Below are 22,869 nucleotides of genomic sequence, written 5' to 3'. Positions count from 1 at the left end.
TGACGTCCTGTAAGACACTGCGACATTTTCTGAAGTATGTCCTTCCAATAAATACCGTGTCAATGTCGAATTGACGTCCTGTAAGACACTGCGACATTTTCTGAAGTATGTCCTTCCAATAAATACCGTGTCAATGTCGAATTGACGTCCTGTAAGACACTGCGACATTTTCTGAAGTCTGTCCTTCCAATAAATAACCGTGTCAATGTCGACTTGACGTCCTGTAAGACACTGCGACATTTTTTGAAGTCTGTCGTTCCAAGAGATATAGTAAGACACAACTTAGATGTCGCATCGGCAAAATTCGTAAAACCGATCACATCCGAATTGAGTACACCATATCCCAAATTATCAATATTTATTTCTCACGCGATTATGACCTTTGCACAAACGTAATAACTTGTAATATCACATGACCTAATATATTCGTCAAATTGAAGCGTAGATTTACATGCACTTGCTTTCTCTGACGCTTGAATCTATAGCGACGAATAGCGTCGAATGGCGCGGATAGGGGGCTATTTCTATTGGTTGTATAAATCGACAGTAATCGGTTTTATTTTCATTCCATTCCATTTTCCGATGCTACATCTAATTTGTGTCGTACTATACCGTTTAGAATAATGTCGCATTGACGTCCCTCACTCGTTCTGTTGTGCGTTGCAGAGCTACGAGAAGGCGGGTTTCCACAGCGGCACGCCGCCGCCCTTCGGCGCCGGATCGCACCTGTACATCCCCGCGCCGCCGCACCACCACCCGCACCACCACGCGCCGCAGCAACACCAGGTACGCACACACACGCACACGAACGAACACACGCTGCATGAGACTCACACTAATGTATATCGTACTAATGGCAACACACGTATAGTACGACAAAAATTAGATGTAGCATCGGAAAATGCAATGGAATGAAAATAAAACCGATTACTGCCGATTTACACGACCAATAGAAATAGCTCCCTATCGCGCCACTCGACGCTATTCGTCGCTATAGATTCGCGCGTCAGAAAAAGCAAGTGCATGTTAATCGACGCGTCAAATTGACGAATATATTAGGCCATATGATATTACAAGTTATTACGTTTGTGCAAAGGTCATATTCGCGTGAGAAATAAATATTGATAATTTGGGTTAGCGTACTTAATTCGGATGTGATCGGTTTTACGAATTTTGCCGATGCGACATCTAAGTTGTGTCGTACTATACACTGATACCATCGCATTACACACACAAACATGAATATATATACAACATCAATAAATATTCTAAGCTTTGAGCTTAACATAACAAAGATTGACAAACCTAGTAACTTTTGTCACATGTTCGAACGCTAATACGCTTGCAAGTAGCTCGTATTGAAATCTGACGTATGGCCAGAGTTTAATAAACACTGCCGATATATAGTTACAGTTTCATTAAAACACCAAACAACCAAAGCTAATAGGGCAGATTTTCCTGTAAAAGATATTTCCAAAGACTAACTTTAATATGTGGAATTCACTTAATATCTGTTGTAAAATCGGCATTAAAATGCTATGTAACACTATTTTGTATGCCTGTGTCACCAATAATAAAATTGAGTTAGTGAGATATTATTTTTAATGAGGACTGAAGATTTTTATTACTTATGATTTTAGTAGTTGAGTGGTATAATTTGGCTTAGCCAGTGTGTGTAACCATTGAGAGTTATCATTATAAAATCAAATTCTTATCTCTCATCGCCGGCAAATCACGTAACTGAGTTTGTCGGTTTTTTCTCGGTAGAATCTACATTCCGAACCGGTGGTATCTACACTCACTATAGTTTTGTGAAACGACGATTCATAAGTGCTTGTAAATGCTTGTTCAAATAAAGTACATTTGGATTATGGTTTGCACGGTCAGTTCTTTGAATAAATATTATTCAACAAATGTCACGTTTTTTAATTTTGATTAATATGCTATTTTGTACAGAAATTAGGTCATTATAATTTCTGATAATGATTTCATGAGAAAATGTGATACTCATAGCATTGGTACAAGGAACAAACACAAACTTGTTACTCCTGTTACTCGACTACATAGAGTCAGTAACTCCTTTGTGGGGCAATGTATACGGTTTTACAACAGGATCCCAGAAAGCGTTCAAAATGCCTCTGTTGCCAAATTTAAGAAAAATATTAAGGAACGCTTGTGTGCAAAAGGTTACTATACAATTAATGAGTTTATGATCGATAGCACACCTTGGGAATGAAACGATCGCCTCCTGGCTATTTCATCTCATATTAAATTGTTTAAATAGTATATGAGACAAATAAAAAAAAAAAAACCCGCTGAGTTTCTTTCGCCGGTTCTTCTCAGGTCAGGGTATTTTCTTTTCCGAACCGGTGGTACTGTTTCAATTGACCATCAATAAGAAAGTGTAATGCTTCTATATTGAATAAAGTTATTTGAGTTTGAGTTTGAGTTTCATAAAACATTTATTTTATCATCTTTAATTAAAATGCTTTGGCCGTTGTTTGTGGTTGTGGATTTGTAACTGTTTTTAAGTAATTTTTTTATGAGTTACCTTAAATAAAAATAAAATGTAACTAAGGTATGGATGTCAATGCAAAAAGGGCAAGAAACTCGTAATATATCGAAAAAAAAATCAATATTAATTAATAGTTTGATATATTTTCCATTTAAGTGTTATAACCACATTAAAACTTCAATTAATTCGTTACAGTTTTTACGCTTGTAATTACATAACCTCAAAACATGAAGAAACATCGAAGCTAGCGTTAGAAAAACACATTTTATTTATAATACATTGCATGGGATTTTTTACATAGAGGAGGAGTTTTTTTTTTAATTTGTTATATTCTTAGAGTTTGCTTTCGTTTGTAGATGGATGGTCGGGTGAACAGTAGTCATAATAGGCGGGTAAGTTATAAATATATGTTTATTTTGCGATGTCTGTCCGTGCACTGTGTGTTGTCTTATTATATGTTCGTGTTACCCGCCTTTATCCTGTATTGCATGACATATATATATATACATATAACCCGGTCACAATATCCGTGCACCCGTCGTGGATGAGGTCAGGTAGGCGTACGGTGACTTACTGGTACAGTTTGAAAAACAATAATTACAAAAAATATTAAGTTTAATTTAGAGAAAATACATGAATTGTCGTAGTACGGTGACTTACTGGTACAGTGTGAAAAACAATAATTACAAATAATTTTAAGTTTAATTAGAGAAATATTTGTAAAATACATGAATTGTCGTATAAATTAGCTACAATTAATAAAGAAATAAAATGTTAAAACAAATTGCATTAAAATTTAGTGGAACATGTATTTATTAAATCAGTTTCATAATTATTGAACTAATAGAGATGCTTTTCAAGCACGCAGTAATTGTTAACCGACCACCGATCTATTGTAGAGCTTTATAGAAATTGCATGATGGGTTTAAAGATTGAAGATTGAAGGCAGAAGTGACAGACTCTTAGTCCAGCGATGTGCACAATATTGTGATTGTGTAATTATTATATTATGGATAGTCAATTTCAGTAGAAGTTGTTAAAATATTTAAAGCAATTTAGTGGGAGTTTTATTTGAGAGTTATTTAAATGATTTAGTTTTTCCAATAACATGGAAATTGGTATTTTTATTTCTCACAGTGATTTGAAAACTAAAAGTAAAGTAACAGCCTGTACATTTCCCACTGCTGAAATAAGGCCTCCTCTTCCATTAACGAGAGGGTTTGGAACATATTCCACAACGCTGTTCCAATGCGGGTTGGTGGAATGCACTTGTGGCAGAATTTCTATGAAATTAGACACATGCAGGTTTCCTCACGATGTTTTCGTTCACCGCCGAACTCGAGATGAATTATACACACAAATTAAGCACATATTTATCCACTATAAATTGCTTGCCTGGGTTTGAACCCGCAATCATCGGTTAAGATGCACGCGTTCTAACCACTGGGCCATCTCAGCTCTATCCAATTGAAAAGTACATGAACTTTATTTTTAAATATGTTTAATACAACTTCTATTGGAACGGTCTGTTGGTTGCTGTATTTTGTATAATATGTAATTTACTAATAATGTGCTTCCTGCTTACTTTTGTGTCTGATATTTTAATTATTTATATTATTTATTCAAGCATTTAAAAATTGATTTAAATGCAAATGAACTTGTGATATGTAAAGAAGCGTTACTTACTGTGTACTAAGTACTAACGTAAAATGTTTACACATCAAATATAATGTATTTAATAATAATAATAGTGTGTAACACCTATATACCCAATAATCTATATGTGTATATATATTCGGATGTTGTTGTTGTAAAAATCGTTTCAGCTTATGTCTTATACCTGCGATGTCTAAAAATGTATATAAGTCTATGGTAGCGCTATAACTCCTATTTATGTGAAATGCCTCTGTCAGAATAGCTCGCAAACTATATTGATGTACTGTCTGTAGGAGACTGGTTGCGAAATCAGTGTTCAACTGGTAAATAAGTAATCTGTGCATAGGTAATGTTGTCGTTTAGGTAAAAATAATTATACATATGCGTGGAATGATATACATATTTGTAGATACCGGCAAACATCTTGAACTGACTTCAAATTTCAATCAAAACTTTTCCAATGGTCTGTTTCACCACTTCTTTGTAGTCCAAGGTTTTGAGATTATACGCTGTATTTTAATGGCAGAAAGTGTAATCATGTAATAACTTTAATATTTACATTCAATGTTATTATTTATAGCTTTGCATATGCGCTATAAATAGTTCTTGATTAATGTAACTTTATTTATATATGAAACATACATATTATTTCAATTAACGAATTTACTATTAAAAATTTCGATGAGCATTTATTTATGAGAACATTTTAAAATTCGAACGATAAGGTCTTGTCAATAGGCTATTTGACAATGCGAAAAATAAATTGTGAATTATTGTAATCAGTGTATATTATGAGTTTTAAAATGGTTATTTACAAACGAAAGTTGAAAATAATACTTAATTTATTCAAAAATCCATAAATAAAAATGTATTTTTTCAAACGATTGGCACAAAACGGTCCTGATTGACCGGGCTTATAATGAAGTCACTTTCTTGTAAACTTTGCTTTTCTACTATATGTACTACAGATTAAAATACAAGAAAGTGACGTCCCCGACCCCATTTCAGGGTCACATTGTCCAAATAGCGTTTTTGCGCGCTATTTAAATATGGAATTGTTAACATGATATTTTTCGGCAAATATGTACTAGAAATAAAAAACTCAACTATTACTGGGTTCCTTAACTTCTACTAAATAATATAAAATGGATTTTAAAAACCAGTCAAATGGCCTATTCTATGTCAGTGTTGTTTAATATCTTTTCTGCCATTGAAATCGACTGCACGTCGAAAGCTTCCCCCACCACACTGAAAAATACTCAAGATGCGTGCCCGGTGCATTCAAAGGTAACAAATCAGTGAGGGACAATGAGTGTATATTAATTATTTTTAAACATCCCGACGTTTCGAGCACTTTGCAGTGTTCGTGGTCACGGGTCTACCCGAATTTGAATTAATATACGCGATTCATCCGTTATAATTAGTTTTATTTAAATGTGTAATAATCGCGAAAATTTAAGACAACATTACAATGAGTGTAATTGTATCGTGTTGTTGCAGGAGAGCGGTTCCGCGGGGCGCTCGGGCGCTGCCAAGCCGGCTGCCAGCAAGCCTACCTACTCGCAGTCCTACTGGGCGCCCAACTAGCTCACCTGGTATGCTATAAAGTAAAATAAAGTAAAGTAACAGCCTGTAAATTTCCCACTGCTGAGATAAGCCCTCTTCTTCCATTAAGGAGAGGGTTTGGAACATATTCACACCACGCTGTTCCAATGCGGGTTGGTGGAATGCACATGTGACAGAATTTCGATGAAATTAGACACATGCAGGTTTCCTCACGATGTTTTCCTTCACCGCCGAGCACGAGATGAATTATAAAAACAATTAAGCACATATATATAGTGGTGCTTGCCTGGGTTTGAACCCGCAATCATCGGTTAAGATGCACGCGTTCTAACCACTGGGCCATCTCAGCTCTGGTATGCTATAACACCATCATTTGGTAAAGTAATCTATGTGTTAAAGTAATAAATTTGAAAAATTACTTCTGTTCTACAGGCTCTCAATACACAAGATAAACACGTGTACATAGAAGGCGACCGCTCCCCTCACCCCTCACGCACTCCGGTCGCGCCGGTCGCTCCGGTCGCTCCGGTCGCTCCGGCCGTTCCGGTCGCGCCGGTCGCTCCGGACTCGCCGGCCCGGTCGCGTCGCCGGCGTACGCGCACTGTCCTGTGTACCGTGTAATCATGTCATTTGTTGCGTCGTCGTCGCGTGCGCACGGGAAACACTATGTCGATAGATATTTGCAGATCTTTTGCTTTGAGTTATTCGCTCACTCGTATCCGATCGGAATATCCACCCGGCGACTCGTCTGCGGCCTTCCTGCGCGTTTCTAATGTGTCAATTTGTATGGAAATATTTAAAAAGTAAAATAATTGATAGTGTATAGTGTCGATTTGTAAATGCTCTCCTAAAGTAAAATGTAAAAGTAACGCGAGAGAATGCCGCTCGACTAGCTCTGTACGTGCGTGCGTGCGCGACTGCGTGCAACAAGTGTACGAAACCGGCCCTCTTCATTTTGTTATGTGCGTGATATATTATATATACATTATTACTACATAAAACAGACAGTACGTGTATCTATTTAAACGTGTAACTGATATTGTAAAATAAAATGAAAGGTAATTGAATGAAAAGGTAATCTATGTTAATAAAATGTTTCTTTTTTGAAATTCCTAGTGTATTTAAGCTTCGGGACGCAGCGTTTTTTTAGTAATAACATTATGAAAATACAGCGTTTTAACGCGAGATTAGGTTAGTTAGCTATTATTCGGGTTACGTTTACGGCGAGCACACACTATGGGGCCAATCCGTTCGTCTCGTGTTCCTGTCGCTCCCGGTGTGTCCGCGCCCTAGTTGCGTTCGCGGCGTTCCGATGCAGTCTCATTTACGCGTAAGTCCGCTCCGTTAGGTTACATTTTTTTAAAAATAAATTAACAGTAGTGCTACATTTATCTTTATATATAAAATATGTATATGTATGTAAGCGTTTGGTGCGCTATGCGCGCCGAAACTTTTGTATTTAGTTGTCATACTTTTTGTAATTACATATTATTATTAAAAAAATAAAAATAAATGGACGTTGTAGTTGGTAATGTAACAATCGTATTATAATAGTCGAGGTCTTTTTTATTGTGAAAGAATGTCGAGATGATCTCGCTGGCATTTGAAACTATGAGGGAATACACATATTGGAACATGAGGTGTTTTTTATTACTTTAAATGGGCTAAATATTCGTGGCCCTCAGTAAACTGTCTATTAGCTGTCCGCATCTACTTCATGCTTATATTATTATTGTTTGGTTTAAAACAATTCTAGCAGCTGATAGAAACTGTAGAATTGTACAATATCTAATCTAAGCCAACCTAATTCAAAACAAAATCGTTTTCCATTCAAAAAAAAAGGAGGAGTTTACTCATACTGTATAGTATGAGCCAAAGAATTATATATAAAAAATATATATATAGTTACTGTTAATAGGGCTTGTTTTTGCTTTTCAGACAAATTGGGAATATTTAAATTGTATTTGTATCAGTCAATGTCAGTGTATGCAGACAAGTAATTTATTAATTCTTGGATAGTTATTTTGCAGTAACATTGCTTTTCTTTAAAGTGTGATCTCATTCTATGTAATTTCTAAACAATTATGTGTGACTCAAGTTGACTTAACAAAGATAATGTTTCAACTTCTAAACATTTAGCATTGAATATTGATAACATTCAATACAATCCTTGCTTACATGAATATATTTTTACGACTGAAGTACCAATTGAAAACAGATAGTAGTATTATATGTTGTATGCCTTCATCCTTTTAATCCTATCGATAAAAAATATCTCCATTCAAATAGGCTCATCAGAAGCATGATCCCTTCGTTGAAGCAACATGACTTTATCTTGTAAAGGTTTTTTTTTGTTGTAGCTTTGGTACTATGATGCTAAGAAGAGTCTTATAATCTATTGAGATTTCCTATAATCATTCACTGGGATATAACCATGCAAAATAGATTTGATTGGTATTTTATACTGCTACCTAATCTTAGCAAGTCGTGGAACAAAGATTTGGTCTAGCACTATAGGTATATTCTTTCACTCACAAAAGAACTGCCTGTACATCCTCTTGTTAAAGTTACAAAATGAAAGACTTTTTTCTTTACATTTAACATGAATCGTCTTAGGTATATGGTGTAGCATATTATTCCTCAATTTTATATATATATCAGTTAAACATACCGTATTATTGCAAAGAGGAACTTATATTAATAAATTACCTTAGTAAATTGTTCTGGTAATTAATAAACAGAACTATGTTAACATATTTTTATTATAATAGGAATGTGCTGCACCTAAACCAACAATAAATGCATACTTAACAGTAGCTATCAAATTGTAAATAATATAAAAAAATCCATATAAAACCAGTACAAGGCACAAAATTTATATCACAATATAACACAGCAAAAAATCATCGGAAGAATTTAGTTGTTCTTATTGCTTTAAGATACCTTTTTCTTCTGTTTTTTATAAATTAATAAGATACTACAAATATTCTGCTGCAGCATTGTCAACAATCCAACATAATGAACCTTCTAGTTTTACTCTGGTTGCAGGTAAGTCTTCTTTATTTTTTAATATGCGCTGAAAAAAAAAAAGAAAACAGTTTATAAAGACTTCCAATTGTTAACATACATTAAAAAAAAAACAAGAACATATATATATCAACTATCTATATTTTCATAATTATATAGTAAGACACAACTTCGATGTAGCATCGGCAAATTCAATAAAACCGATTACTGCCAATTACATTACCAATAGAAATAGCCCCCTATCGCGCAATTCGACGCTATTCGTCGCTATAGATTCTCGCGTCAGTTTAACCAAATCAAATGTGTCGCGTCATTTGACACTTGGAACTCTCCTCCTAATTACGTTACTGAATTTCATGCCATTTCTTCTCGGTAGAATCTACATTCCGTACTTCACTTACTTTAGTTTTGCACATGTAGCGTAAGGGCCATAACATCTTAGTTTTCAAGGTTGGTGACAAATGGTAGTGGTGAATACTTACCACCAGGTGGCCATTATTAATTATTAGTCCACATAACTATGTAACTTTGCAAAAAAAAAATTATACTCAATTCTTTCTGAATTAAACAATTTAGCTTACTTTTATCATTTCAGCTTTGCCGGCACCACTGATGGCAAAGATACAGTTTCTTGCACTATTTATGACTGGATATGTCATTGTCACTCTACTTGGTGGTGGTTTTGGTGAATCAGTTATTGGTGCAATTTTTAACACAGTCTCTTCTAGTAAAGGATGACCTGGGAAAAGTGAACATGTGTGGCCATCTGGCCCCATGCCCAATAGCAAGAGGTCAAATTTGAAATTGTTACTTTTAAAAGATGCTGTCAATTTCTCAGTATAATCCTTGGCTGCTTCTTCAGCTGTAAAGAAATATATATGACTTTACTACTTACATCACTTTTGTAGTTATAGAGTTTATCGCAAAATGATTGTACAACCCCAGTTACTTTTTCGGTGGTTTCCCATTTATTTAACTTCTAAACATTATCATCATTTTGTATAGGTATTTTTCTATAACGGGTAAGTAAGTTTTTAAATATATTTTGAATCTGTGGTTGATAATTTTAAGTGCATTTATATATACATTAATCAGAGGAGGCAAGACAAATCTTCAAATGTCCAAAATTAATTATAGACAAATATTTAATGTACACTTCATTATTTGAGATCCCTTAGCCTTATTGTTTCAATACCTAACTTTGAATGTTACATTCGCCTAGTTTTGAGACAAAATGCAGTCTAGGGCTAAACAGTTATGCTTTCAATTGAAATATACCCTTTATACCCTAATATAAGTTACCCTATTGTCTTCCTATCACTTGAACTCTAGTCTAATTGTAGTGCCATAGATGTTTGCCTGATAGTGTTGATAAAATACTAAAATATTAGAAACATTACAGTATGCCAACATTGATTTTATTCTTATATGTTCAAGTAACTTACCAGAAACCGCTTGTTTAATAACAATGAATTGATCTTTCGTTAATTCAGTTTTAGGTATTAATTGTCTATTATATGTGCCAAAAGTTGAATCCTCACTGTCTTCAGGTACCACTCTCTCGTCACAAAAAGCCAATACCCATTTTGACCAATCTGTGTTGATGCCTGGTAATCCTTCGCAAAGATATTTCACTAGTGATCCTCCTGAATAAAATAATTTTACACGAATAAGTTATTAATATAAGAAAAATAAAATGTTCTACTAATTAATTTAGCCAGTTTCTAATGGGAATTTATTGTTCTGTTAGGTTTAAAAGAAGTGCCACATTCTCTTTTCTAAGCCGGATAAAACGTAGATTTATTTTTTAATCTAGTAAGTATAATAATTTTTTTTATAAAAATAACTCAAAATATTATCAAGAAAACGTTAATGATGAAACAAATTATTTTGGTAAACTTTACCGGAAAGACCGACGAAAAATTTTCCCCGGTTGTGGATCGAATCATTTGCAATTTTTTCAACATACGAAGATAACTTTTTGATCAATTCTTGTTCATTTGCAACTTTTACCGTCGTCATATTTACAATATTTTTGAATAACCTTAAATTGACAGATACAACCTTCAGAAGTTCGTCAAACTATGTTCAACTACAAACAAACTTGTACTCATAAACCAGTCGTTCAGCACTTGTCGTTGACAGTTTGATAGAAAAGTTGCAGTATTAAGTGACAAATCTATTGGAAAATGAAATGTCATTCTAGCCCTTAAACGCTACAAATTGAATCGTGAGGTAGTCGAAATTAATTTTAAAGTTTAATACGCTGTGTCAAATATTACTTTTATCTTAATTTATCACTGTATACGAGATATGTAGGGAACTAAAATTAGTAATTATATTATTTTTTAATATAATTACTTTTTTTTATTTCAAATTGTGAACTATTAAAACATGTCAAGAAAATAAACTCAAAGAAAAATACGATTCAGTAGTAGCCGTTGTTTGCGTGTACGACTTTTCTCTTTATCCAATACCTTTTAAGATTATTTTTATATTTAGATCTATTTTCAGAGCATCAAATGATTCTAGATCTAAAAATAATCTTAACTCATCTTAGAGTTTTTATAATTAACAAAACGTCGTTGGTTTTCAATTTTTATATAAATATAAGAGATAGAATAAACTTTCATTTAATTAATTAAATTGCCTAGCACTCGAGAAGTTATGTGGAAGGCGGCTATCATGGTATGGACATGTAATGCGGAGGAATGAGGAACACATTGTAAGGAAGGCCTTGAGCATGGATGTGGATGGATATAGAGGTAGAGGACGACCAAGGAAACGATGGATGGATTGTGTGAAAGACGATATGGCTAGAAAGAATGTTACTTGTGAGATGACGTCTGACAGAGAAGTATGGAAGGAGAATACATGCTGTGCCGACCCCAAATAAAATTGGGATAAGGGCAGGAGAATGAATGATGCCTAGCACATAAAGTATGATAATAGACAAACATAATGTATGATAATAGTCAAAGGCAAATACCTACTACAGCATTAAATGTGTTCGTTATTTTGCTTTCTAAGCTATATAAAAAAGTTTGGTATATAATTTATCAAAATTACTACCTACCTAAATATTCTGGGTCAGAAGTACTGGAATTGAATATTGATCATGGTGGCTTAAAATAATATTTTATAGTGGTAAGGAAATATTTATATAATTTGAATTCTAAAATTATTTTACAATTAAAATTATTTAGTCAAAAAGGTTTGTCAGAAGTGGGATTCGAACCCACGCCCACAGAAGTGGACTGCGACCTGAACGCAGCGCCTTAGACCGCTCGGCCATCCTGACTTATTGCGTTAAACTGAAATTTAGGTACAAATATTCATAATCATTACAATCAAAAAGACGTGGAATTAAAGAATATTATTTTTTTCTCATATTATCTTTAATAACAGAAAATAAAATTGTCAAAACTTACTATTAGATTATTAATTAAGGCAATAATGCTGCGATTTGTATATAGCTCTCTATATTGATCATTTTTTTTGTAGTATTTTCTAATACTCTATAAATAGAATTCTAATAATATTTAATTTTATTAGAATTATGTCTACTAAAAGAACTAGTCTGGTATATATATGGTATGGTATAATAAGGTCTTTTTTTGAACCAAAAATAACTTTTTTCTTCAGAAACACATTCTGATAAATAATATGTTTCTATAGATATTAAATATTTTTCAGTTATAATACAAATGTTCATTATATTGTTTATGTCGTCGTAGTGCGTATATTATATTAATATTTACTCTTTAGCGTACTACTCGATAAAAGATGGCATTTAAAATATAAAACACACCTGTTGTCACTAGATGGCAGTCTCACCAATATCTGTTTTTGATACCATTAATGTTGTGCCAGATGGCGCTGTTTGCCCCATTTTTGTTTAATTTATACGCATAGGGTAAGTGAGAAAAAGTGAAAGTATTATTGAAAATGGGCACGCTGACCGCCATCGAACGGTTGTTGACCGTCAAAAATATTTCTACATGATGTAATGGTGGTAATTCGGTGACTGTTTTGTGTTCGCTTTACTAGAATGTCTTTCGTGTCCCATAAAATATGCTAATTTATGATTAATCATTTTGAATACTTTTGTATAGATAATTAATGATTTAGAAACGGCTATTCTATATTTTTCTTATTATGTATAACAATAAAAATAAGGACAATTAATTTTGTATAATTTTAAAACTTTAGTGAACTTTTATCTCACTATAAGAATGGGACGAAGGATATCGTCCTCTGACGTATTAAATTACACTGATTCACTTGCCCTTTTGACAAATATATTTCTTAATAATAAATCGAGGCTGAATACGTTAAAGATATGTAGCCCTTTTAATTTTGGTTGAGTAATGTTAAAGTATACACTTATTAAATAATTGTTAAAATATTAGGTGACATAATGTTGCATATTTTTTAAATATAGATATGTACCATCACCCTACTTTACTGGTGGTACCATGGTGGTGTATAAGTTATCATTATCTATTTATTTTCTGATAATTTCAGTAATTCTTCTTTTAGGATCGATGTCATGTAGAGGCCCTAAGGCATGGGAAGTGCTCGGTCGGACCCTTCTGGTCTCCTTCCTTCCTGCTCTCTAAGTAAGGTTAAGTAATCGATATATAATTTAGGCAAAACTTATGTGTTCAGCTTACCTCCACTGGGCGACGCTGCTGTTCGACTAAGCTTCTAAAAATAAAAAGACCATGATAATAGAATATACTTATAAAGTAAAGCAAGCTCTAAAAAGATTTCTAGCAGAGCGTGGTTTCGATCCACGGACCTCTGGGTTATGGGCCCAGCACGCTTCCACTGCGCCACTCTGCTGTTGGGCTACACTTTAGGAAATAATCGACTCATTGATATTTGGTGGTAAGGATAATTCATTATGTATAGAAATACAAGAGCATAGTTTCGTTCCACGATAAGTTCGTGGAACGAAACTAATAACTAATTTTTATAAAAACAAATAAATAGTTTTTTTTTTATTACGAGTCTATCTATACTTGAAATTATCTGACAAGACTGAACAGAGTTTACGCGCAGGACCAATGACTCTTACGTGCATTCAAAGGTATGTAAGTGTCAATTCTTTCATACTATGGGATGCTACTGACAATATCTTAAAGACAAAACAAATCACTTTATATTGGTCCCTTTACACCATTTAAATATATGGATTAAAATTACCACAGGACAAAGCCAGTAAAGCCAATTCCATACATACCTACTAATTTAACAATGTTTATCTTGATAAATATTATCTCTTAGTAACTCAGTTAACAATTAAATTAGTGAAATTCAAAGTTGAGTTTGAGTTTGAATACACGTGCAGGTTTCCATGGTTAGGGGTCCCATGCGGGTTAGGTTCCGATGTTTTCGTTTATCGGCGAACACGATGAACTATAAACATAAATTAAGTATAAGATACAGTGGGGCTTATCTGAGCTCGAACCCAAAATCATCTGCGCGTTCTAACCGTTGAGCCATCTCTGCTACTAACTCCAAAACTACTAAGGGATAATAACGAATAAAAACTCGCCTACATAAATACATTAACCTTGATAACATTACCACCTCTTTTGGACAGTCGGTCAAAACATATTTACGATAATTTCAATAGTCTTTCTTTTATCTAGAGCGAAAATAAAAGATTAATCATTAATATAATAGAACAGAAATCCAATGTAAGTTTCAATGGGTTTAAATTATATAGCTGCCTCTTGTGCGAATTTAATTGCAGTTTCAAATTGTTATTTACCAATAATTATTCTTATTTGATGCACAGACTGTAACGTTATATTAATAAATCTTACGCCCTTGAACTATCACTGAAATCATGGCTGGCCCTGCCTACAAGTTATATATCAAAAAAATAATGTTTGTATTTCTGTTCGTGACTAATAGACTGCGATATTGTCTGGCTAATTACTGTACACGTTGGTTCGTACCACACATTTATAAGGGAGGTTATTATTTCACGAGACTCGCTACTAGATGGCACTGTAGCAATAATTTTGACAACACACGAGATATTTATTTGAACATAATATCCTCGATTAATGATTTATTAATTAAAGCATATTTCTCTGATTTAAACCCAAATCTTCGTCTAAAATTCACTTAAAAAACGTATGTGGCTCAAATGATCTAAATCATTCTGTACCTACATTTATATCATTAATTATATATTATATAACGTTAAACGGAACCGTAGGTTATAAAAAACAATTACAGTAATCAAAATTAATGGTTTAATATAATTTATTAACGCTGCTGACCTATTACTTGACAGTGTACCGGTGTATTATCGCCTACAACGATTTTACTTCAATTAGTTTTGAAGTTTGAACATTTGAAATTCATTTCGCCCGCGGGCTTTTTGTACGACCTTCTGTCTATTGAACTATGAATAGAGGCTGAACTTGATATTTTAATAATAAAATTCAACGTGTGAAGTAATCGTTATCACTAATTGTATACTATTATATCAAATTATTATGTCTGTTTGTACGAGTATCTTGACAAACGAATGTTTTTTTTTTATTTTGTGTCCCATCAATGACATTTGTATTCTTCTTTTTATATAGTTTTTGGATTGGCAACGAATCTTTCTGTAAAAAATATGGATCGTAATGAAATAAAGTCATGTCCAGGCTGCCCGCCTAGAATTTTGACAACAATTGTCTGGTTTCTTACGTTATTTTTGTTTTAGGTGCTCATAAAGATGTCTGGTCGTTTTCGCCTCCCACAATAATGTGAACATTACCGATACTTACTAAAATGTCAGTTTTTAGCGGATCTCCTATACAATCACTGTTACAGTGGTGCAGTTCTAAATGGGCTAATCCCTAACATTACAGAAATAAGAAAATTATTATTTTATTTTCGTAGAAATACGACTCTATTTATAATGACTAATTCATCTTTCATCACTAAATCAATACAAAATCTCGTTTAATTTCGAGTGCATGCAACACGATTGTTTTATACTGATATATTGATATATCTTTTGAGGACTTTATTTTCTAACAATTATCCATTGATGGTCATCCAAGTAAAAACCTGGCTATATAACTAAGTGCTCTTCTGTAAGAATTCACATCGAAACTCACTCGTGAAATGTTCAGAACCGACTTACAGTGACGTGTCTATGTCGCATATCACATTCTGGAATTTAACGCTCGTATTTTTTGATGAGTTTGTCTGGAACAGCTCTTCAAGTAACACGATAATGACAAATCAATAATGTAGTAAGGGAATCATAATGAGCGAGATTGCAAAAATATTCAAACCCTTGGGATTCACGATATCACATTTTATCAGAACGGTCTTACCGGAAAGTGTATGTACGATTTTTATTACCTTAATTCATTACATATTTAAGAGAAAGTGTACTTTTACGATATTTAAAAATATAGTAGGTATACGTAAAATAAAACGTAAGTCAAAATGCAATGATATTCTAATAAACAGATATGTTATATCCATACTAAACAACAGAAAAAAGTGTGCGGCGCCGGGGACCGTTTATTTTAGTTTATTTTTACATTTCGTTAAAAGTAAAAATGATAGCTTGATAAAAGCAATAAGTAAAAGGGATAACTAGATGTTTTAATTACGCAAAACGTATTACTACGTAATTATGATGTATTATAACGTATTACTACGTAAAACAACTAAAGGCAAACGTCCCAATTAGGACGTTTTCTAGTCTACTTTTTGCGCGTTAATAACATATCTGTTTACTACAACATCATTGTCAAAATGTATGTTTTTTAATTGTTTAATTTAATACAGATAAAAACAAATACGGATAGTGTGTTTGAAAGTCTGTGGTCATCATCGTTGTCACTAGGACTGATGTTCTAGTCGGAGTCACTTCTGCCATTGGAGCGCCATCTATGGTTAAGTTATGCCTCTTTCACTCGCAATTAAATGAAAGTATTTAATGTTTAACGAGAAAAAGTTACAAGTTAAACTAATGGTAATTATGCTAAAGATCTAACGATATTGAAACTTATAAATTGAAAAGACCTATTAGTGAAGTGAAATTGTTTTTCCTTGATTTTTCGTAAAAGTGTAATAAAATCTTCAAGAATAGTATTTTAAAGAAGTCTAATAGAAATTATTTACTTCAGATTTTGTTCAAGACGGCAGACGAACATATATTATGACGTGCAATTATTGTCAAAAGACAAATCCACTTCTTATGGCATAGGAATTTAAGATCTCTTGATCTCTTCACCGTGGAAAACTTTTGCTATTTGACAGAAGAAAAATGGTGGTACCCATTTCTATGGCTCTTCTTAAATACTCTACCACCTATAAAATTATACTTACTTATACATTTTTACTGTATAAAATAACATTGTGGTACATTTCAATCGCATGTATCGTGCTAACTGTACCTTTAAAGTACGGATGACAAAAAAATGACAAATAAATTCAGACAAATAAATTTAATAAGACTTGTATATGAGGAAGGCTATCTGCTTCACAGGTATGGTCGCGGGACGATAACAAGTGTTACAATAGTTGATATAAAGGTCTAAATAAACCCATATCTCAGCCTTTTGCTCATATGAGCAGTCGCACTTGACCTACATATTATGTCTTGCTTTCTGCACTCAATACATATATGTCGATATGTAATACTAGCAATGTTTTATGGATGTGTCTGGCTTAAGGATTATATTAAATAAAATATTTAAAAATGTATCGCTATAAAAAATTAATAAGGAAGATTATAAATGCGAAAGTAACTCTTTCTATGTGTCTTTTACGGCTAAAACCCCGAACCGAATTTGATGTCCTTTCATTCAAGATTTAACCCGGAGGTACGTCGTCAGCTACTTTATTACACCAAACACATGATGATTTCTCAACAACAACAACCTATAAATTCCTACAGCTTGGCTAATGACCGCCACTCCCTTTGAGGAGAAGGTTTGGAACATATTGCATCACGCTGTTGGTGACCACGAATGCGGGTTGGTGGAATACACGTGTGGCAAAATGAAATTTGTCACGTGCAGGTTTCCTCACGATGTTTTCCACGAAATGAATTATAAAGAGAAATTAAGCACATGAAACAGCGATGCTTGCCTGGGTTTGAACCCGAAATCATCGTTCTAACCACTGGGCCAACTCGACTTTTCTCTTTTCTCGACATTTCTTAAAACGCGAACGAATTCAAATACATATCACTGTTTAAATTTAAAATTGTAAGTACATTTATCGCGTTCTTTTTTAAATGACATAAGATTCTCTTAGAGAGCATAATGATAATCTATTACGAACTTTTTGCTTGAAGTTAACCAAATAAATTAATTAAAAAAAAAAAACAAAATCCGTTGACAATAATCTTAGGACAGACGGTTCTGTGACAATTTTTATTATCTGTATATACGTGTGCGTAGGACGTATATTAATTAAAAAAAACCCTTTAGTGATAAATAATGCAATAAAGTTGTTTAAAAGCAAGTTACTTGAACAACTTGACTGTAGCGGTTGAACCGCTTGCACGAGCGTTAAATATTTTAATGCGCTTTATTTTCAGCGATTTTGATAGATGCTGGGAAGTTTTCTATTGGCTTATGTCTTAATTTAAACTCTAACTATAAAGCGCTATAAAGCGCAGCATAATAAAATGTAGATAGAAATTCAGGTGTTTCTTACATTACATTTTTATAATACATATAGTCGAATAGATCATCTGATGGTAAGTTGTTACAGCTTCGATCTTATGCCTTTTGGTCCTGTAATTACACTGGCTGACTAAAGTAAGATTCCTGTAGACCTCTTTGTACATTACATATTGTAATTTTTTTTAACTCTTTCTCATATTTATAAAAATACAAAATTAATTATGTATAAAATTTAAGAAAATCTTAAATGTGTAGTTATAAAGCTGTAATATTGTTACAATTTAAAAAATTAAGTGTGTGTTTCAGGGCGACGATAGAATAGATAATTAAAACTGTCCAAAATACGGCTAGCAGTGTGGGAGTGAGATAGAAGGAGCTTGTCTATCCCTGCCGTATGCGTAAGAAAGGGACGACAGATTGGCGCCGTAACGCGTTACGTAACGAAATAGTTTACCCTCCTATAACACTCACTTAGGAATTGATAGCTCAATTCCTAAGTGAGCAAAAATATTATACAGGATTTATATTTCAGAAACGTTTATTTTGATTTGAATATATTTTTTTTTAATTTTAAATTGCCCATTCATTAAGAAAGTTTGTAAGGTATATAGCATCGCACTCCTCGGGGCTAGAGTAATAACGTTTGTGAGTGAAACCGCACGATTTTCATAGTTTTTTTCCAAGGCGTTTTGACCTTATATAAATTGTTATCTAGTAATTAGAAGTATCCACAATTTTGATTATTTAAGATAATTTAATTTCCTGTTCGAAACAGTGTGGGAGAAACGCGCTATAAACCTCTGAGCCCTTTATTCAAAGCGCTTAATTAACTCCCGTGTGAACGATGTTTTAAGATAAGCTTTAATAAATTAGTAAAACATGTGTTTTCCTACCACACACAGGCATTTATAATAAATCTTTTTTTTATGGTAGAGGTCGGCGGATGAGCATATGGGCCACCTGATGGTAAGTGGTCACCATCATCCATAGACAATGACGCTGTAAGAAATATTAACTATTCCTTACATCGTCAATGTGCCACCAACCTTGGGAACTAAGATGTTGTGTCCCTTGTGCCTGTAGTTACACTGGCTCGCTCACACTTCAAACCAGAATACAACAATAATGAGTACTGTTATTTGGCGAATAACTGATGAGTGGGTGGTACCTACCCAGACGGGCTAGCACAAAGCCCTACCACCAAGTATTGTCAAGCACAAGTCAAATACGAATGAAACCCATGTAAATTCGGTAGCTCTTATCTCAGTTTTAAAGCGTAATCTTTGGATAGGATTCACGTCTAAATCGCTTCCTTTTATTATTAATAATTGTTAATAGTTATTATTAGAGTAGGGTAATTTAACGGAAGTTTCTGTTCAATACTTTTTCAATTTTTCTCATCACAACCAAATATATATAAGTATGTAGTTGTTTGTGATGATGATGATGAAATATGTTTACATACATATTTGGTTGTGATGAAAGAAAAATTACGAAATTGACTATGTTTTAGTAAACCGTTTTTGAAGCAAATTTTCACATTAGTAACTATGCACTGTTTTTCCATCATGTCCTTGTATTACTTTGACACTAGTCTAGCTGCTGCTTAATTCAATCAAGATCTGCGGTTCTCGTTATTATATGGAGCGATTGCCATCTGACCTCTGAGATTCAACAGAACATGTAACGCAAGAAAGTACACTGTGGTAATGTTTACTCGTATGTTTTATAAATCTCTCAGTTGCCTTAAATGGTGCCTGCCTGCCAGTCACCAGCTGTCAACAATCGAGGCGTCCTCAGATAAGGTCCAATGCCACACGACATGCCATCAGTCGAGCTTAATGTCGGATGTATGAAAGGTGATATTTGTTGTAATGTTGCACAATTAATTTTACTTCATACTCCATACATTTGCATGTATTATATTTTTTATATTGTAATTTTTCTTAATTAAACAACAGGCCTGTAGTTAGTTATTTTTATGACGGATATTTATAGTTTTTTTAAGTATCGAACGAAATAATGGCAACGGAAATATTAATTACAAAAATAATAAAAATTTCTTGAACCGATATACCAGTTAATTTCTATTTTAGTACGATATCTTTAAAAGTTTTCGTAAAACAGCTTTGGAATAATCACAAATTTACAAAACGATAAATATATTGTATAATAATATCGTCAGGATTAGAATAATTAATAAAGATGGTTATAGATGTGTACAACATCAGGGAGATACAACAATATAAATTATTACTAACGATACTAATACAATAAATATAGGTATTAATAGAGATATCCCATACAACGTCCATAAGATTTTTCAGTTTTAAGGAAGTTTTTTCATAATGTAACGCTACGCTATATTCTAAGCCGAGCCGAGTCGAACTGAGCCCAGCCAAGCCAAAGCCAAAGCCAAACCATAGCTAAAATTATGTCACGACTATCAGTGACGTCATATCCCATTCCACAGTGAGATGAATTGAACCCCAACCATTCTTTTCGGAACGTCATTCGCTTGTTTATGCAATTCTACTGGCCATGGCAACCGCAATAAGAAAATAATACCTTTGAAAAAGATAAGAGGGAGGTCGTTATAGCAACGGGAAAAATGAATATATTACAGATATTACTTGGTGGTAGGGCTTTGTGCTAGCCCGTCTGGGTAGGAACCACCCACTCATCAGTTATTTTACCGCCAAATAACAGTACTCAGTATTGTTTAGTTCCGGTTCCAAGGGTGAGTGAGCCAGTATAACTACAGGCACAAAGGACATAACATCTTAATTCCCAAGGCTGGTGGCACATTGACGATGTACGGAATAGTTAATATTTCTTACAGCGTCATTGTCTATAGGGATGGTGATCGCTTACCATCAGGTGGCTTATATGCTAGTCCGCCAACCTACATCATAAAAAAATATAAGAGGTGTAAAAATCTAAAAGATGAGTATTAAAAAACATACATATATATAACATAGTGGTTGTTGGTGCCTATCGTTTAAATCGTTACATATTCAGAACACTTTATCCAGATGGGCGTGTTTCCCACGTGTTACGAATCATCTGTAACGCCTCGTGCCCATGCAGACACGCGTGCCACAAGCCTCTTATCTCGTAACATTTTATTACCCGTATCTAACAACTATTTATGGACGTTTTATGGAACTTGTGTATTCGTATATTCATTTAGATGTTACTGTTAGCTAATTATAACGGTGAAAACTTGCCTCAATAAAATGTATATTAATGTTATTATGCCTTTGTTATCTTTCGAATCGAGATTTCATTTTTATTGGCCTTAATGCAAGTTAATTTGGGTAATGGTAGTTTTCAGGCTTAGTCAAACGTAGTTAGAAATGTGGGATGCATCTTTTTAGGGTTTCGTAGCCAAGTTGAATAAAACGGAACCCTTATTTATACTATATCTATATATATAGGCGGATCAGCAATAGGGCGCCTAATGGTAAGTGGTTACCTCGTCAATGCTTTACCAATAATAGGTGCTGGGATGTTAGGTACAAGTGTTTCTTTCGTGTTTGTAGTTACACTGGTTCACTCGACCTTCTATTAAAATTATAAGTATTCTAATATATTATATTGTTACCGGTACCGCTGGTATTTTTAGGAAAAATCCAATACTTCGTCTTTTAGGAGGGTGTCAGTAGTTCTCTTGCGAATGCTACCGAGTAGCACCATTAGCCTTTACTTCTAGAGAAAAAAGGACTAACCGAGTCTCAAGGGACGGGCAAATTGCAATAATGGTAAGTGTTCACTACCGCCCATAGACAAAGGCTCTGTAATAAAAATTAACCATTCTTTACAATGCGCTACCGACCTTGAGAAGTAAGATGTTGTGTTTCTAGTCAAACTGGCTCAATCATCCTTCAAAACCAGAACTAAACAGTTCCGAATTTTGCTACTTGTTGGTAGAATATCATGTGGATACCTAATCTACTGAGGCTTGCATTAAGTCCAACTACCAAGTCAACCTATGCCTTCCATGTTTTGATACTTTCATACCCAAATAAATAAGGCTTATAAGTGGCCTTCATTTAACTCTTACTGAAAATAAATACTAATGGTATAAATAATTAAATGTATTTGTCAACGGTACAAGAATGTGCTTCAAAAAAGGGCGCGGCGCGTTGCGTGTGAGATCCGTCCGCTGACAGCGGCTTGTCCTAGCCAATGTTTAAGCTCAGTATTTAGTTAAATATGAGTTAATGCCATGTATTTGATATTAATTGGTGCGCTAAATATAATACACGTATAGTTCTTTAACTTGCAGCATATTCATACTTCGTATCGATATATGACAAGGCTGAATCTTTCAATATATTTTTATTTTAAATAAATGATAAATATTGGACAAGATCACATAGATTAGTCTGATCATAATGTAAGTAGCTAAAGCTTGTGTTATGGTAAATC

The 22,869-nt window shown here is 33.7% G+C and overlaps 2 protein-coding genes and 2 non-coding genes across 9 annotated transcripts in view; 1 reads left to right on the top strand and 3 right to left on the bottom strand.

Moving 5' to 3' along the window:
• Positions 1-7,376, top strand: part of LOC124539231 (protein lingerer) — a 33,604-nt gene extending 26,228 nt beyond the window's left edge. For 5 of the 6 annotated variants that reach the window (XM_047116529.1, XM_047116530.1, XM_047116532.1 and 2 more), the window contains 4 exons: positions 667-786; positions 2,872-2,907; positions 5,672-5,766; positions 6,170-7,376. In XM_047116529.1, the coding sequence (XP_046972485.1) occupies positions 667-786; positions 2,872-2,907; positions 5,672-5,758 (243 nt within the window). In that variant the 3' untranslated portion in view covers positions 5,759-5,766; positions 6,170-7,376. The remainder of the gene's footprint in view (positions 1-666; positions 787-2,871; positions 2,908-5,671; positions 5,767-6,169) is intronic. The other variant, XM_047116533.1, reaches the window with a different exon arrangement.
• A 1,105-nt stretch (positions 7,377-8,481) lies between these two features.
• Positions 8,482-10,897, bottom strand: LOC124539286 (6-phosphogluconolactonase). Its single transcript, XM_047116622.1, has 4 exons — positions 10,669-10,897; positions 10,210-10,410; positions 9,346-9,626; positions 8,482-8,813 (listed from the first exon to the last, which is right to left on the bottom strand). Exons 1-4 carry the CDS (start codon positions 10,784-10,786, stop codon positions 8,715-8,717), a joined length of 699 nt encoding a protein of 232 aa, XP_046972578.1. The 5' UTR covers positions 10,787-10,897; the 3' UTR covers positions 8,482-8,714.
• A 1,084-nt stretch (positions 10,898-11,981) lies between these two features.
• On the bottom strand, positions 11,982-12,065 carry Trnal-cag. Its single transcript has one exon. It is a non-coding gene; the product is annotated as a tRNA-Leu (tRNA).
• A 1,475-nt stretch (positions 12,066-13,540) lies between these two features.
• On the bottom strand, positions 13,541-13,612 carry Trnam-cau. Its single transcript has one exon. It is a non-coding gene; the product is annotated as a tRNA-Met (tRNA).
• Between the last annotated feature and the right edge of the window lie 9,257 nt (positions 13,613-22,869).

This window comes from Vanessa cardui, chromosome 22, assembly GCF_905220365.1.
Source record: "Vanessa cardui chromosome 22, ilVanCard2.1, whole genome shotgun sequence".
NCBI classification, from domain to species: Eukaryota; Metazoa; Arthropoda; class Insecta; order Lepidoptera; family Nymphalidae; genus Vanessa; species Vanessa cardui.
This window is presented reverse-complemented; position numbering and strand designations above follow the sequence as displayed.